The sequence below is a fragment of the Cyanistes caeruleus genome, chromosome 3 (assembly GCF_971803275.1).
Source record: "Cyanistes caeruleus chromosome 3, bCyaCae1.hap1.1, whole genome shotgun sequence".
In the NCBI taxonomy this organism is placed as follows: domain Eukaryota; kingdom Metazoa; phylum Chordata; class Aves; order Passeriformes; family Paridae; genus Cyanistes; species Cyanistes caeruleus.
Genome location: NC_141703.1, coordinates 3303108 through 3320744, shown reverse-complemented (window position 1 = coordinate 3320744; position 17637 = coordinate 3303108). Strand labels below are relative to the sequence as shown.

Here is a 17637-nt window from a genome sequence, read left to right as displayed (position 1 = left end):
GGACAGGGACAGCTCCCACTGTCCCAGCTGCTCCCAATGTCCAGCCTGGCCTTGGGCACTGCCAGGGATCCAGGAGCAGCCCCAGCTGCTCTGGCAATTCCATCCCAGCCCCTGCCCACCCTGCCAGGGAGGAGTTTCATCAAGACAAAATACACTTGGGAGTGAATAAAAACATCCATACAAATAAAGATGGCTTGAGCAGCATTTGCAGAAGCTTTCAAGCAAGGGGATTCATGAGAGCTGGATGTGGTCAGTGCTCTCTAAATAGTGAAGTGAGAGTTTAAAATACGTGGGAAGGTGAGCACAGGGATTTGGTGAACCTGAGATTTGCCAGCTTGGTTGGACTGAATCACACACCCATCAGGTTCCCTTTTGTTTTCCTGTGATTTCCTTGGGGTGAGGGGGTATTTGAAGCCCTGTAAGTGCAGTGTCTCCAGCAGGAAGATGAGTGACCCGCTGATGACACGGCCACGCTCACCCTGGCGCGTGCACGTGCACAAACACCACACGCACACCCTGCAGGGAAGTGGTGGGTCACCGAGGAGCGCAGCTCGTGGCCTCCATCCAAGTGTTATTTCCCTAATGCTCTCTGGCATTCCTAAAAAACCAAGCTTCATTAAAAGGAAACTAATTTTTTTTCAGTTTTCCTCAATGCAGCGCCTGTAAAGACCTCTTCGTTCCTTCCCATACATTTCTGATCACTTTGCTGATGAGCTTGTCCTTGGTACATGCTGTGCTTTAGGCAAAGGTATTTTCAATGCCTGAATTATTTTTACTTTGAATTTGCTTAGAGATTGAGGGTGGGATTCTCTAAAAAAGTTCATGTGTACATATACTAAGAGTGTATATATATATATATATATATATATATATATATATATTACATATATAAATTAGGAGTGTGTAATTATATATAAAATATATCTATGGTGGGTCAACCCACCACAGTGAACAAATACTAAATGTAGCAGAACAAATGATAAATGTAATATATAATCTTGTAGTTTTCCTTAGATGGTAGGGAAGAGAGTTGTAAATGTTATCGTAACACTGGACAGGTCTTTTGAATAAAGCTAAAAAAATCATGTTAAAAATGTTCTCAGTAATGTTTCCAAACTTTATTGAGGGTAGTTAGTGAGTTGTACAAGGCAAGGCTGTAATTCTGGACAGAGAATTCTTGAATTCTTGAAGAAACCCCAGGTGAATTTCTGAAGCTGGCCAAGATGCAAAGGATTTTAAGAGGAATGAAAAAATGGATGAGATTGATGGTCTAGAATGGTATCAGTGCCTTGTTTCAGGCACTGCTTTGGTACCAGGATTTTCCCAAGGTTCTTTCCCAATACTATTTTGATCTGTTAGCTCCTAGCAGGTGTTGTGTGCAGCTTCAGTTCCCTTCCTGCTGAGCTCTGGGCCGCTTTACAAACCTGCAACCTGCTTTGCAAAACAAATTTATGCTGGAAAGTTTTCTGAAAATACACTCAAGATGTTTGTATTTTTGAACAAAAGTGGAATATTGGCTGCTCCTTCAAATTGATACAGTCTTGTATCTGAAAAGCAAAGTAGCAGCAACAGGCTAGCCCTGGGCTGAGACAGAAATTAAGGAGTTCTACATCCAAGTTTTCCCAGTTTTCTAGGCATTTTGAAGGCCTAGAAGTTAACAGCCAAGCATGATGGAGCACAAAACTTCAAGCTTTCGAAGTTTGTAATTGACAATACTCTCAAGATGAAAAGGAAGAAAAGTCTATTGTATTGACTGAAAAAAAAAAAAAAAGTAATTCAAACTTCACTGCTTGAGCTCTTTCCATGGATGGAAGTGCTAAAATAAGCATACAAAGCTACAGTTTCTTTAAAAATGCAATATATTGTATGCAATATACAATCTGCAGGATATATTTGTATTGTTTCCAGCCCTGGTGATTTAATGTTGACATAATCATTCAGGAATACTTATTCTGATCATTGTGCTGCGCCCTCTTCGTTCAGCTCATGGTGCAGCTGATAAAACCTGGTGTTGTCTCAGTGTTTAAGTATTTTTCCAGCACTTTTCTCATGCAGGAGGAGATTTTTGAGGTCCACTTTCACTCAGGAGCCTGGTGCAGTTCTCTGATGGTTGTGCATGGGCAGAGCTGTTTCCAAGCCCTTGAAGCCCACTCAGGGGTTGAGAAGGTTTAAATAGATGCATGGTGGAAGTTTTCATCTCTGTGACATTTATAAAAGTGTTTCCTACTTCCAGCTGTTAAATCTTGACAGATAAAAACTGCAGGTGAAATAATTGGTTGTGAGATGGCAGCTCTTTAAATCGGGTGCTCGTGTCTGCTCTGGAAATCTCTGTACTCGGTGTGATAATTTTAATGTGTGAAATGCAGGGTAGTCCCAAACACACAGCTTGGCATGAGGTAGACATGTCTTCTAAGACTGATTTTTAGTAATTCTGACCAAAGTTTCATCATCTGCAATAACAAAATGATGATTCTTTATTTTCTGAAGCACTTGCAGACGTGGAGTTAAATGGCTCATGCTGCAAACATGACTTTATGGTTTGCTGACATTTTAGGAACGACAGTTTATTAGAAATTGTGATAAGGCACCAGGGTCTGCATTTGAATTTACAGTATTTCTGAATTTGTTCATTAGGACACAAAATATTAAGCCTTCGGGTTTATCCACAGAGGCCTCTGCTCACGTTAGCGGTGAAGTCCGAGTTACACAAAGAGGGCTGCAGGATTAGGCCTCAAACATCTGCTGCTGCTTCCCAGAAAAGAATCTAGCCTGCAATTTCATAACATCAGTTTGATGGATGCTTGATTATTCCTTTTTTCAAGTGGGGCTCCAAACATCCTTGTATTTTTCTCAACAAGAGGTGAGGAGAGCTGATAAGTGGCAGCACCGGGCCTGTGTTTGGATTAACACGGAATCTCCAAGTGCTCCCTGAAAGGAGGTGGAGGATGTTGGCTGAGCTGGCAATCACATTCTCATGGGTGGAGGTGAGGACAACATCTGTCTTTCCTATCTTGTACTTGCCAAGGCTTTTCGTTGTTCCTGAACTCTCCTCATGAATATAATATGTGGGTTTTTGTCTGATCTAATGAATCCAAGACTCGGAGATTTAGATGGAAAACATATTCCAGATGTGTGTTGCAATTCCTGACTCAGGTGACTGCATTTTAAGCAGTAACCTTTTCCAGTATGTTCCCCACACCATATTGAATGTCCTTCTTCTGCAAACGGTCAGGAGAGACTTGTACAAGCATCGTGATTAATAAGCTACAGCAAGGCTAAAACATCAATCATTTGCCTTTGGTTTCACCCGATTGCTGCTGGATGCAATGAATCCAAGGCTCAAAGACTTGGCTTTGGAGCAGGGCTGCAAATTTAGGCTCTTTAAGCAGTTCAACCCCAGCTTGTTTCCTCGTGCACTGGTGCCTGTTGCAGACGTGAGCAGAGTCTCAGACTGGAAGAGTTCCCACTGCTCGGGGAGGTTCTGGTGTCCAGCCTCCCTGTGCTCTCTGTTCCAGCCTGGAAATTGCATTCCTGGCCTGTTTGAAATTAGGTTTTCACTCCAGATGAGCAGCTTCCTAGATCAGAAGATGCAGTCTGAGGGAGGATAGGTAGAAGAACAACAAGGAAGAAGAGTGACTTGGTCAAATCTTGTGCCCTGTGTACTCTCCTCTGCACTCTCACCTGTCCTTTCTTTCAGTAACAGCTGTAATTCAATTTACAAACCTTCAACAACAAATGTTATCAGATATACAAGGGATACCAAGAGCACTAAAACATGGAAACACTTAAGGAGCTAATTGCACGGCCTTAATGAGAACAATCTTCCCTCAGAAAATGCAGGTCCTCTCCAAATGTGGCTGTTTATTAGAAAGTTTTAACATCTGCAAAACACACGGTGGTGTGTTACAATTAATCCACATAATAAACAGTTTGGTGAAAGTTTTTGTATAACAGCTTTTGGTCTAATTTAGGATGAAAATAAGTTGCAGTATGTCAGAATTATTTTTGGAACAGAGAGGTTTTTCTGACCGACTGTAGACATCTGAGAAGTGATAAGAAGCAGCCCATGTCTGAAGGGATTGTGGCTGTGGGGAGGTCAAAGCTTGTGCTTATCTATGCATTATCATGAAATCAGATTAGAAAAGTAAAATGTGTTTACATCAATGAGGAGAAATGTTATAAAACTGGTATCAAAAAATAGGTTGTACAAATGCAATTCATATGGCAAAGCTAATTAAAAATTCTTTATTGCAGTGTTGTTGTGAGCCAGGGGTAACAGGTCCTTTTGGGAGTCTGGGAATGCTGTCTGAAGAAGCAAAAAATGCTTTTTATTTCTGTAGCATCTCAGTGTACGAGGAGGGGCTTTGCTGTGTTTGTTTCCCCTCAGTTATCCTCGTTCTCCTCTTTGGATGCAGTTCTTGCCTGATCCCATCCAACTTGGCCTTCAACACTTCCAGGGATGGGGAATCCACAATTTATCTGGGCAACCTGTGCCAGGGCCTCACCACCCTCACAGCCAAGGATTTCCTCCTAAAATATAATATAAACCTGTCTTCCTTCAGTTTAAAACCATTGCTCATGAAAAAAAGAACCTACTGTTCACAGTTTAAAACCATTGTCCATTCTAACCCCTGGGTCAGAGTGGCCTCCAAAGTACTTTAAAATCCTGCTGCTCTGTTTATTCCCCAATATCCCTCATCCCCATCAAATTCTGCTGCACAACCACACACTTTATTGTCTTGTGTATCCATTTCTTAAGTTTGACCAAACTTTACAGAAAAACAAAAGTCTTTGTCCTTAGTTCCTGACATTGCATTTAAAGGAGAGGGCAGCTTGCATGTGCTTCTCATGATGGGAACTACTTCAATCACATTTCCTGTAACTTCATGTTTCTAGGCCAAGTAATCTTGCATTTGATTAAGTAAACACCTTTGTCCTAATGACTTTATGCCTACTTTAAAGGCGTTGCTGTACCTATTGTTCTACAGATTTGTCAGTCTGTTATTCTTTTTCTTTTTTTAAACTTATCAGTGAAGTGTAAGTCAAAACCAAATAGAGAAATTGTTTTGTTCTTTTATCATTAGTACAGAAAGTCCAAGGGAGAAGCCAGGTTTGGCATAGTACAAGCAATTAAAATATAAAAGGAATATAATGAAGGAACGTGGGTTTGTTTGGGTTTTGTGGGGTTTGGTTTTTTTTTTTTTGCTGTCATGTCATGAGAGGAAATATGTGGAGAAAGGAAGATGAAATAAAGAAAATTCACGTTCAGTATTGATCTCAATCACCAACAGCCCTGCTTCACAGACTTGCATGAAAGAGCTTTTCCACCTTCTCCTTTAAGCTCCATGTGTTCTTCTCTTCATATTCCTTTACTCCAGACATTAATTACTAGAAATTAAAGGTTTTGTTTCTGAGATGTCATGAGAATATGTTGCATCATGTGAAATCCAGGAAGATGACCCATTCACTCCCAAAATCAATGTCAAAAAGGTACAAAACTGAAAGAAGCCTGTAATGCATCTATTTTGTAATAATTAATAATGTTTACATTTCTTTATCCCACTTATGGCTTGATGTTGCCAAACTGCTCCAAAGACAGCATTAATATGGATGAGAAAAAGAGATTAACATGTAAATGAGTAATGAAAAGCATTTACTAGGAATAGAACTGGCATCCATATGTAATAAAACCTTGCCAAACATTGTCAGTATTAATAGCTTTGTTTACATTTATATGTGGCCAGACCATGCCGCTATTTTTTCATGATGGTGAGTTCTGACAATTTTTATATTAGATTTGGTCCAGGAGCTTGCATTTGCAATTACAACACAAAACAGATTTTTAAGTCCCTGTGTTTAGGAAAGAAATAAGCCACACTGCTTTCTGTCAGCTGTTTGCTGTTGGAGCCTTCCTTTCACAGCTCAGTCTGGGGACACCACGTTATGCCCAACATCAGACATTGCTGTATAACTGAGAAATGCTCCCTATTGCTGGGTGCTGTTTCCTTGCTTTTTTTCCCAGGATGAGCTGCAGGGGTGGTTCTGTTAGGTTGGTTGAGTTCTGGTTGTTCAGCATCCCTGGGTCTTGCAAGGTCAGTGGATTAAGGAAAGCCTGGCCCAGAAATCCTCATCTTTTAAGCTTATCCAAGGGCTGGAGTCCCTCTGCTGTGGAGCCAGGCTGGGAGAGCTGGGTGTGCTCACCTGGAGAGCTCCAGGGAGAGCTCAGAGCCCCTTCCAGGGCCTAAAGGGGCTCCAGGAGAGCTGGAGAGAGACAATTCCCAAGGGATGCAGGGCCAGGAGCCAGGGAATGGCTGCCAGTGGCAGGGGCAGGGATAGATGGGATACTGGGAAGCCTGGCAGGGTGGGTTTACATCGATAAGGAGAAATATTATAAAACTGGTGTCAAAAAATAGGTTGTATAAATGTAATGCATATGGCAAAGTTAATTAAAAGTTCTTTATTGCAGTGTTGTTGTGAGCCAAGGGTAACAGGTCCTTTTGGGAGTCAGGTAACAGGGTGCCCAGAGCAGCTGAACCATCCTTGGATATTTCCAAGGCCAGAATTTGAAGCAACCTGGGATAGTGGGAGATGTCCCTGCCATGGCAGGGGGTGGAATGAGGTGATTTTTTAGTTCCTTTCCTGCCCAAACCATTTTGTGGTTCTCTGATTCAAGATCACTGAGAGGAAGAAGAGGTTGAAGATTACGTGAGGCTGATTCCAGCATGGGCCACATTCTTTGGTTGTGCCGACTCCTCAGCATCTTGCAAAGGCTTAGATGAGCCTCTTGTCACCCAGGGAGGGGAGATCCATGTCCGTCTGTCCTTCCAGACGGGTCAGCCAAGACCAGGGAGGGTGGATGCCAGAGGCTCTCGCTGTTGTGGAGTGCACATTAAGGAGCCTCCACAAAGGGCCCGACCCCCAGCACACAAAGCTGGCAGGAGCTCAGTTATTCCCCCAGAGCCTTCCCAGACCTGTCAGCAAGCACTAACTGATAACCAGCAGGATGGAGTACAGATGAGTGCTATTAAACCACAGCTAAACTCAGGCTGAGCTTCCCTTCTCCGTGAGTTTTCCTCTGAAATGTGAAGTTCAAGTCTGTCTCTCGGGCTTATTTATGTTTGTCTTGTTTTGTATCTGTCGTTGTAGATATTCACACAGCCCTAGATAATTGGGTTCATATTTCCAGCATTAACTGTGCTCGTCAGGAAGTTTAAATGTTTGCACTTTCCCTCTTCAGGCAACATAAATGGGCACCCATAGTACAAGCAGCATTTGTTGTCATTAGTAATGCCAATAAATAGAAAACCTTTTTTTTTTCTTCTTGTTATTTACATTTATCCTTACCCTAAATATCCAAAAATCAACTTACATTAGGTGGAGTAATTTTTAATAGGAACCAGAAATATTTGCTTTGTTTCACTTGTGTGGGGGAGGATGAGAAATAAATCTGCTATATAGTGCTTGATGCCTGTTTTAAAAAGGTCCATTAGTAAACGGTTTACAAAATTAAATAATGTTTTATTTGCAACCTGCATCAGCTTTCTCGTCTACAATTCACACTTTAGTGTATTTACTGGAGTTAACTTTTCCAAAATGAACATTTTATGTGTTTTCTGTCTCATGAATTGCGACAGAAAAGAGGAAACTGTGCATTCAGTAGTGTCAGGCATGGGATACATTGTGAGTATCTGGCCAGGTTGTGTTTGTGCACTTATATATACATATGTTTAATTTTGGGGATTTATTTCATGAAAAAAAACTTACAGACTGCTGGGAAAGAATTCTTTATTTTCACTCCAGTGTAACATCTTCTTTCTTTAGTTCTTGTTAGTGATCCCTGATACTTTATTACCCAAGCACATCAAGTTCCCTGCTGTCTCTCAGTGGAGCCAGGGAAGAGTCCTTGGGGAGCAGGGGACCAGTGGCCATCTCCCCCCACACCTCCTTGGTCTGCAGGTTTTCTCAGAAAAGGCTCTCCAGAAAAGCTTCAGGCCACCAACAGCAAAGGTTTCTGGCATGAGAGGCATGACAAAAAGGAGAGGTGTTATTCTGGGATCCTTTTTTTGTCTCCCAGAACCAAAGAGGCAGAGTTGGCTGGCTGCAGGTTGGTGGGAGAGTGCAGAACACAGAAGGAAGGGTGGTAACTGAGAAGTCACTGGTGGCAGCCTAGCGGTGATCTTTGCACTCAGATGACATCTGAGAATCAGCAGTAAAAAGGTGCAGATCACTGCCTGAACTCTGTGTTGGTGTTTGAAATTCAATCATGAGTCTCAAGGCGCTTGAAGGACCTGAGGTCCCACTCCCCAAGCCCTGGGATTAAGGGGTGATCTCAGTTTTCACAAGCAATAAGAAGCTGGAAGGGATGTCCCAACTTTGCAGCTGCAGAGCAAACTATGAATATGAGCAGAGTGCACCCCACGGGCTCACAAACCAGGTGGATAAAAAGAAGGAGGAATGTAGAATCACAGAATAGCCAGGGCTGAAAAAAACCCACCAGCTCTGCATAGACCCTGCATAGAGCATCTGCAAGAGTCACACCACGGGTCTTAAAATGAACAAACACTGATTTTTAGGGCAATATGTGGCTGCTGGAGCTCAGCAAGGCCCTCTTCCAGCAGCCAAGGAGGATGGGAGCCTGCAGACAACCACCCACCCTCCCAGAGCTGGGGAACTCCCATCCCTTTTCTCTCTCCCTTCTCCTCTGCCGACAGGACCACGCGTTTCTGGCTGTCAGCAGCAGATCTGGCAGGAGCACAGCCCACCCACACTGCCTCTCAGAGCTCCCTGCCCTGAGTCTGGCTCAGGATTGCCCCCACTCCCTGATCCTTGGCCCCCACACTCACAGCCATGGCCAGCTGGCCCAGCCTCTCCCCCTCAGCTGCTGTCAGCCCCTGGGCTCCCACGGAGCCTCCTCGCCAGCCCAGGGCTGGGGATTGTCCCCACAGGGGCAGGGAGGAGGTGCTGGGCTGCAGCCCTGCTCCCTTCCGTGCCACAGGGCCAGGATGGAGTCACACAGTGGGCTACTGTCCTTTCATAGGGTCACTGAGGTTGGAAAAGCCCTCCCAGCCCATCGAGCCCAAGCTGTGCCCGATGCCTTGTCACTGAGTCACTTGTCACTAAATGCCATATCCAGGCGCTCCTCCGACACCTCCAGGGATGGGGACTCCAAACCTCCCTGGGCAGCCCCTTCCAGTGCTTGAATTTGCACCCTTATGCACCTTGTCCACCCAAAGTGACCCCTGGAGAAGGTGGATTTCCTCAGAATTCTGCCTCTGCAGGGTGGCCCTGAGCCTGTGCACTGCTGCAGGACAGCAGGAGTGTGGCAGCTGAGACCTGCTCTTGTGGCTGGGGAGCCTCATCTCCAGTGGGATGTGTCCCTTCAGGAGTTCCAGCTCTTCCCACACATCCTGATGGATGTGGTAGCCACAGCACCATCCCAAGCCTGGCCCAGGCACTGCCTCGCTCACAAAGCTCAGCTCCACATTGTCCAGGGAAGGGATTTGTGCCAGCAGAAACCCTTGGCACTGGGGCTAGAGGGTCACTGTCCCTCCCTCTGGTGTCTGTGTGGCCTCCAGATGGACGTGATAGCACTGAGGGACCTGATGGGCCCTGCTGCCCTCAATTACCATAACCCCAATGCTGCCATGAAGAGGGTGGGAAGCCCTTCCCACAGGTCCAGAGTGGGAAGAGCTGCTGTGAGAAGCAGGGAGGTGGATGGTGGGCATGGTGTCCCTGGATTGGAGGTTGTGACCAGATCTCTGGGCTCCTGATCTAGAAAGGACTTGGCCTGGGTCCCTGAGGAAGGAAAGGAGGATCCCAGCAGGTCAGCAGGGCCTGGCTTTCAGTTTCTCCTCTCAGGGGCAGCAATTTTTGCTGCATTCAGCAGTTCTCATCCTCTGCAGCACTACTGAGACCCCACAGACCCGAGCTTTGCTGCCCACCCTGCCCTCTCCTCCCTGCCAGCTGCTGGCCACCGTTCCCAAGTGATTGGTAGTGTTTGTGCATCTGCCCAGCTGCTCTGGGGGGGTTCCCCAGGCAGAGGTTCCCCTGTCCTCCTGTCAATTGCTGACATCTGTCCCCATGGGGCCTCACCTTCAGTGAACAGTGCTGTGCCTAAAAACTAATAGAAAAAAACAGGACAGAGTTGTTGGAAGAGACCTTTAAGATCATCGAGTTCAACCCAGCTCTGACACTTCAACTCAACCCTGGCACCGAGTGCCACATCCAGTCTTCTTTAAACACATCCAGGGATGGTGACTCCACCATCTCCCTGGGCAGACAATTCCAGTACTTTATCACTCCTTCCAAAAAAAAACTTTTTCCTAACATCCAACCTAAATTTTCCTTGATGCATGAGACTGTTCAGTTCCCTGTGAGATGGACAAGCCCTTTTTCCTCGGGGAACATTGTGTGCCCTGAAAAGTGACGGCACTGACCTTTCTCTGGTTTGCAGGAAGCGTTATCGGTGGTGAGCGAAGACCAGTCCCTGTTCGAGTGTGCCTACGGATCACCCCACCTCACCAAGACAGAGATGACGGCCTCCTCCTCCAGTGAATATGGGCAGACCTCCAAGATGAGCCCCCGTGTCCCCCAGCAGGACTGGTTGTCACAGCCCCCGGCCAGAGTCACCATCAAGATGGAGTGTAACCCCAACCAGGTTAACGGGTCAAGGTAATGAGGCTGGTGGCGGCTCAAGAGCAGGGATTTTTTGTGATGGGTGTGGCTCAGTTGTCTAAATGTATGTATTTAGCACCATTTCAGGTGCCTCAGGATATCCCACCTGGCCACTGGCCATCCCAGAAGGCTCCAGGTTGCCCTACCTTGGCCTGCCAGCCGTGTTCAGGTGTTACAGCGGGGCTGAAATGGTGCTACAGGCACAGACTTCTCCTCAGCCTGTCCTGTAGCTTTCCTCTGACTGCACATAATTTTTGGATGTGAATTTGCTTTGCACACCAGGTGAAAGAGCACATATTAAAGTTAATAAAATGGGGATTTGCTGTAGCCTGGAGCAGCACCATTGATCCATTGAAGGGTGTGGTGTGTGTGGTGATCTAGCACTCCATGGAAGGTGTCAAATCCAGCAATTTGGGCAGTTGCCTTTTGCTCCTAAAATAACCAAACAGGGGAACATTGGAAGTAAAATCTTGTACTGGCAGAGGGAGTGAACTATTGATCTTTCCTTTAGTATTTACTGTAAACACAATGCCAAAAAGTGGAGCTGGATTTAAGAACTCATGCTGAAAAAGCAACATAAATATGGAGGCAGGCAGGGGAGTAGAAAGGAACAGAAAAAGAAATTACTCAGCTCAACAGGCAGTAGCCACAGAGTGTCTGTGTGCCAACTGGTCTCAGGACATTTTTATGGGAATGTCAATATAAAGGAGACTTGTATCAATTAAGCTGCAAAGGTATTGCAGTGGATTTTTGGATATTGACTGGTGGCTTTCCCAAGCTTAGGAGCACCCTGTGGGACATCTGCAAAAACACAATGAAGATTTTTTTTTTTTTTTTTTTTTTGAGGAAACTATCCAAACAAGTGCTTTCCTGTTTAAAATGCATGACTGTCAAAACAGTTTTCCTTTGGTGTTGCTGAAGGGCAAAGGTCCAGAAGAGTCAGTTGCTGACAATTGATGTACCAGTGGAGCCTGTGCTCCACATCTCTCTGGCACAAACACCTGTGTTTTAATCTCATCTCCCAGGATCAGTTGTTCAGGAAAACCTCAGCCCTGGGCTCTGTGGTTGCTGTTCACACTTGCTGTGCTGATGTGATGAGCACCACAAGCAGGGCAAAGTGGTCTGCCAGCTTATCACACCTCCTCTGTTCTGTGGTGAGGATGGAAATTGTGCTGAAGTCAAATCAGAATTTCCAGTGAGAACTCAAAGATTTGAGACACGTAGAAACAAACAGTGAGCTGAAGTTACAAAGAATTAGAGAAAGTCTTCTTGTAAGGCTGCTTATTCAGAAGTTCAGGTGTCTTTAATCTATTCAGTGTCTTTTATTTTTTTTTGTGCTGAGCAAATGCACATGTATAATCACAAATGGTATTGATTCAAAATCAGTCTTACCTGCTTGCTAAAATTCCCTCTGAAGCATTTGTGCTGGAATTTCTGTAAGAGAACTGATCACAGTTTACCTCAGTGTAAATTCCATAAAGTGCATTAGAGTAGATAATCAGAGTTAATTGTTGCTGAGAGGCTCAGGCTGGAGATCAGGGCAAGGCTCTTCTTTCCCCACAGGCTGCTGGCACTGCCCAGGCTCCCCAGGGAATGGGCACAGCCCCGGGGCTGCCAGAGCTCCAGGAGCATCCAGGGATGCCCAGGCTGGGCTTGTTGGGGGGTCTGGGCAGGACCAGGGGTGGCACTGGCTGATCCCTGTGGGTGCCTCACAATTCAGGACATTCCATAATTTTTCTTTTTGCTATTTGCTGTTGGTATGTGCACCCACTGAAGCACTCAGGGTGATGCTGTGGCTCCCTGCACAGTCAAAGGCAGGAGGTGGCTGTGGTTTCAGCTTCCAGAATTCCCTTTGGTGGAGAGAGGTGTCTGCATCTCCTTCAGAGGGGTCTGCATTATCCTCATGGATTGTTTGTGCCTGTGGAGAGGGACCCTCCATCGAGTGCCAGGAGCCAGGGAATGGCTGCCAGGGGCAGAGGGCAGGGCTGGATCTTGGGATCTTGGGCAGGAATTGTTCCCTGGCAGGGTGGGCAGGGGCTGGGATGGAATTGCCAGAGCAGCTGGGGCTGCCCCTGGATCCCTGGCAGTGCCCAAGGCCAGGCTGGACATTGGGAGCACCTGGGACAGTGGGAGGTGTTTGTTTGTTAATCTGGAATTTTTTACAGCCTTCCCTGTTGAAAGATCAGTGCAGAGTTCCTAAGTGGAGACAACAAGGAAAATTCATACTTCACTACAGTTCCTAAGGCATGATTTGCTGAGAAAGAAAAAAATAATTAAGAATCACTTACAAGCTACAAAAAAAAAAAATTAAAAAATAAAAAAAATTAGCAGAAGAACAAAAAATATTGCATGCTCATACTATATACAAAAATAATTTAAAAATATTATTGTCATTAAAAAAAACTTCATTTCATTAGAGAAGTTTTATTTTATAGGAACTAACTCATGCCTGAAAAAATGGATCTTAATACTACACTTTTAATGGAGAACTAACGCTGCCAGTCAAAAAAAATAAATGTTGCAGCATTTCTGGATCTCACACACGTGTGTGTATGTAATATGTCGTGTTATTGCACTCTGGGAATTGAATTGTGGCATTCCTGACAGTTTTAGAGAAAACAAAGGATATATCAGGTTGTGCTATCCCCCCTTTCTGTAAGTTACTTTGCATTTTCTTTAATAATTCTTTTTAATACTCTGCATTACTTCTTTTCTGCAGAAGTCTTCTCCGCTCTCCTCTTTTGCAGCCCATAAACTTTATTTTCTTAAATTGTATTATTATAGAATAATATGTCTTCAGTTCTTAAAATGCTTTTTATGGTAAATATTACCACAAGCACTACCTGGAGCTCTTTGAGCTGAGTTTCATTATTAGTAAAACTGTAATTGCTCTGTTTAGACCCATTTTAAAATCTGAGTTGTCCCAGAGGAGTCTAAAACAGGACCCCACATGCAGAGCCACGCAAATGCTGCCCCGAGGATCTCCAGCCTATCCTCTGTAATTGTCCTCCCTCGTGGGCACCTGGATCTGAATAATTCAGGATGCAGAGCAGGGAATGAGATCCCACAAAGTGGTGGCCAGGGAGAAGTTAACATCACAATTTCTGCTGTCCAGCTCTCCCTTCTCCCTGTGTCAGTGCTTCCTGGCCATGTATTCCGTTCTTTGGAAGAGGGTATAAAATTTTGGGAGCGTATTGAACCTCTCAGACATCCCAGATTAAGCACCCACTCAGAGAAGGAATGTGCCCCCTCTGCTAGGACTTTCCCCAGATATTCTTTGACTGTAATTGCCCTGCATTAAATTCCAAAACTTAACAGCCTTAGAGCTGGCATCCCTGTGAATAACAAAAGAAATGCCATTAGAATGAAATTAAAGGGTTATTTTCAGTGTGCTGCACAGGGATTAACTACCCATTTTTCTTTAACAGTATCAGTATTTTTCAAGCTAGATCCCGCTGCCCACCACCACAAAATACAGCCTGGGGGCTTACCTTAAATTAAATTAAGCAAGAAAAGTTTAAATTAAAGCTGTCATTTACCTGCCTGTTGTTGCATATATAATACAAGTTGTCACAGGTGGTATCAAACTGAGTTTCTTTAAGTACATTAATTCTGTTCCTTCCAGGTCCATAAATCTAATGAGACCTTTTGTGCTACTCTACAGTCAATCTTTCACCTGAATGTAGCAATCCTCTTTCCTGCTATTTATTGCTCCTGGGTCAGGCCAAAAGATCCACCCCGTGGTATAAATTTGGAGGTTGCATATGCCACACTGTTACTTTGCTGTTTATTGTTCTTTGTATATTTTATCAAATTAAGCATGAGCAATTCTACCACAATGAGTGCAATTCATGCCATAAATTTAGGGTGGAATTCACTCTGTGGAAATGCTCTCATGAGGCTCTTGGGTACTGCTTAAACAACATTTAAATCCATGGATTTCCCAGTGATCTTGGAGTACGCTCACCCATGGGGCTCTGCCGTGCCCAGGGGTGGGACTACACAAAGGTAGCTTGGAATAATGACATTTACTGTAGGTAATCCATCTTCTTCAGGCAGGTTGAAGTGGAACACAGAGTCTTATTCAGGCCACAGATAAATTTCTCTTGCCATGAGCAGCATGATGATTTCATTGAAGAAGTATTTTGAAAGTTAACTGCAGTGAAAGCACAGCAGAAGCTTTCCAACATCAGCTTGGCTGATAGAGGAGTTTTAAAGAAATGCCAGAAATAATTAGTTGTCCTTAGGATTTAATCATGTGCAAAATGTTGATTTAAGTGCTACCAGTTGTTGCTTGAAAGCCATCTGAGAATGAAATTATCACTTAATACATCTTTTGTGCTGGCTCTTTTGGGAAATACCATTTTTCTTTGCATGTAACTGCCTGAATTTTCATCAAAGAGCCTCTGTACTCTCTGGGTTCAGAACGTCTGACACACTGGAGGACTTTTCAGAGACCAGGGTGAACTTGAGTTTCTTTGCTGGTGGTTTTTTTTCATTTTTCCCTTGATGTGGAGTCTCCTAAGGAATGGATTCTTTGTGCTATACAAGCCAGCAAATTAGAATGGGGAGCTCTTGTGGTGCCCTGTACTGTCAGGATGTGTGACAGCTGCTGTGGACAGGCACTGGGGAGGGAGAATTCATCCATGTGGAGCTCTGTGTTCCAACAGATCCACTCTGCTCTCAGGATCTAAGCTGGCAGGCTTTCAGCTGAAGGAGGCACCTCTGCATGGTGGTGTGATACTGGTGGATCTAATCAGAGCATTAAAGCATCTCCAGGGAATCACAGAATCACTGAACCATGGAATTGTTGGGGTTGGAAGGCACCTCTGGAGATCATCCCTGTTGCCAAGGCAGGGTTGCCTGGAGCAGGTGACACAGGAACACATCCAGGTGGGCTTGGAAGGTCTCTAGAGACACTCCATGTCCTCCCTGGGCAGCTGTTCCAGAGCTCTGCCACCCACAAAGTAAGGAAATTCTTCTTCCCTTTGAGGTGGAACTTCTCATGGTTCAGTTTGAGGCCATCTCTGCTCATCCTGTCACTGAAAATTCTGGCCCCATCCTCTTCACCCCCACCTGATGTGCATCCAGCACCCTGACATCACTTGTTATCCATGATGACTTTTTTTTACCTTTTCTTTTTATATACCTTTTTTTTTTTTTTATATATACCTCTTTTTTAGATACCTTTTATATATTCTCAATACCCTTAACATACATACTTGTAATACTATAAACTTAGTATCTTAACATAATTCTAAAATTTTTTTGGCTGTTCTAAGCAAAAAGAAACCCAACAAAATCCTAAAAACCTCACCATTAAAAACCAAAAAATCTTATGCTTTCTTAAAAATCTTATATCTTAAAAATAAAAGCCCCCTCTAAAACATATCCTATAAACAAAAATTAAACCTATTTTAAAAAAACCCTTTAAAATAGAAAAATATGATGTTATTCATTTAAGACTCTCATTAAAACAATTTTGTTAAATATGCCAATTTGCAAAATCTATATGCAATCTATGATATTTATAAATTTCAGCATCTTCCACCGAACAAATTATTACACCATAAAAACACTTGTTAAATACCAAAATAAAAACCCTTTATCCCTTAACCATGTCTAACTCTTAACACTAAAACCAAAGCAAAGGCATCACCAGCAGAGTCAGCCCCTACTGCAGCCCAGGACAGAGCTGGGAGATGCATCCTAAGTGAATGATTTTCCTTGTTGGAGCTGCCTGTGTAAAGTCTTATTAATTTTTGGGTAAGAAGACATTGATTATCTCAGACTGATAATCCTTTTTCCCAGTGACTGGGTGGTTGGTGGAGTGGCTGCCCACCAAGCTGGAAAAATGGCAAAGTCAGCATGTGGGACTGCTTCAAGAAGCTTCTCTTTGCTCTGAAAATCCACCAGCTCAACACGAGCACTTGCATGTGTGTGGGGGCATGGTTTGGCTCTGTTCTTGAGGCAAACATGTTGCCAAGGAGAAAAACAAACTCAGCTCACTAATACTACAACCATTTCATTTTTTTTGGATGCTTTTTGGGGGTAGCTGGGCTGGCAGGTGCTAAGTAAGAAGCTTTCCAGTCTGGGATAATGGGCTCATTCATAATTATTGTGGGCTTAATTATAATGGGCTCATTATAATTATCGTATCGTAATTAATTCATTTGGGGTTGACCACTGAACTCCCAGCAACCAAAGGCTGTCAGATGGGCAGTGAAATATAAAAATAACCTTCAAATAATGGCATAGGACCCCACAAGAGTTGTGATGGCTGTCATTATTTAGGACTATTGCCATCATTGCTTTTTTATTTCCTGTACAGGGTTTACTGTGTCCAGAGCACTTAGAGCTGGTGGTGAGTTTTCTCCTTTGCAATGTCATTAGTGGGTGTTTCATTTTGATCAGGGCAGCATCAGTGGGGGCGTTCAGTATTTAAAGTTTAGGAATAGCTTTTTAAGACAAAACAGAAGGTAAGGAAAAGTGGCTAATCATGGGCTTTAGCCTTTTTCACCCTCACAGCCCCTTAGTGCTAATCATGAAAATCAGCAGACATTCCACAGACACGGGGAATTATGGTTTCCATACAAGATGTCACTTCTGTTTATGCCTGGCATGCTCTATTTTCCTAACTTTCTGTATGGTCCCTGCCCACAACAGAAGGCACGTGTGGTTTGGGAAGGGCCCCATCTCCTGGTATTTCATATTTTATGAAACCACAAATACAACAGCCTTACAAGCTCTTGAAATGAAATACAATTTGAGAAATGTAATCCATTACCATCATAATAGAATTTCTATAAAAATAATAAAAGAAAAACAAGAGAAAATAGGTCCTGAAAGTTATAGGCCAACTGGGAAGTCGTTGTGGCTTTGGCCTAGCTATCACCATGTCAAACCTCAGCCTTGTCCCAGGCAGCAATCTAATTGTAAATTATGTATATACAGAACATCATT

General features: G+C 43.9%; 1 protein-coding gene across 8 annotated transcripts in view; it reads left to right on the top strand.

Annotated features, from left to right (window-relative positions):
* ERG (ETS transcription factor ERG) overlaps positions 1 to 17637 on the top strand; it is a 137846-nt gene that overhangs the window by 95828 nt on the left and 24381 nt on the right. For 7 of the 8 annotated variants that reach the window (XM_086883968.1, XM_086883966.1, XM_086883965.1 and 4 more), the window contains one exon: positions 10454 to 10671. In XM_086883968.1, coding sequence (XP_086740094.1) covers positions 10532 to 10671 — 140 coding nt within the window. In that variant the 5' untranslated portion in view covers positions 10454 to 10531. Of the gene's footprint in view, positions 1 to 10453; positions 10672 to 15592; positions 15642 to 17637 lie in introns of those variants that run through there. The other variant, XM_086883970.1, reaches the window with a different exon arrangement.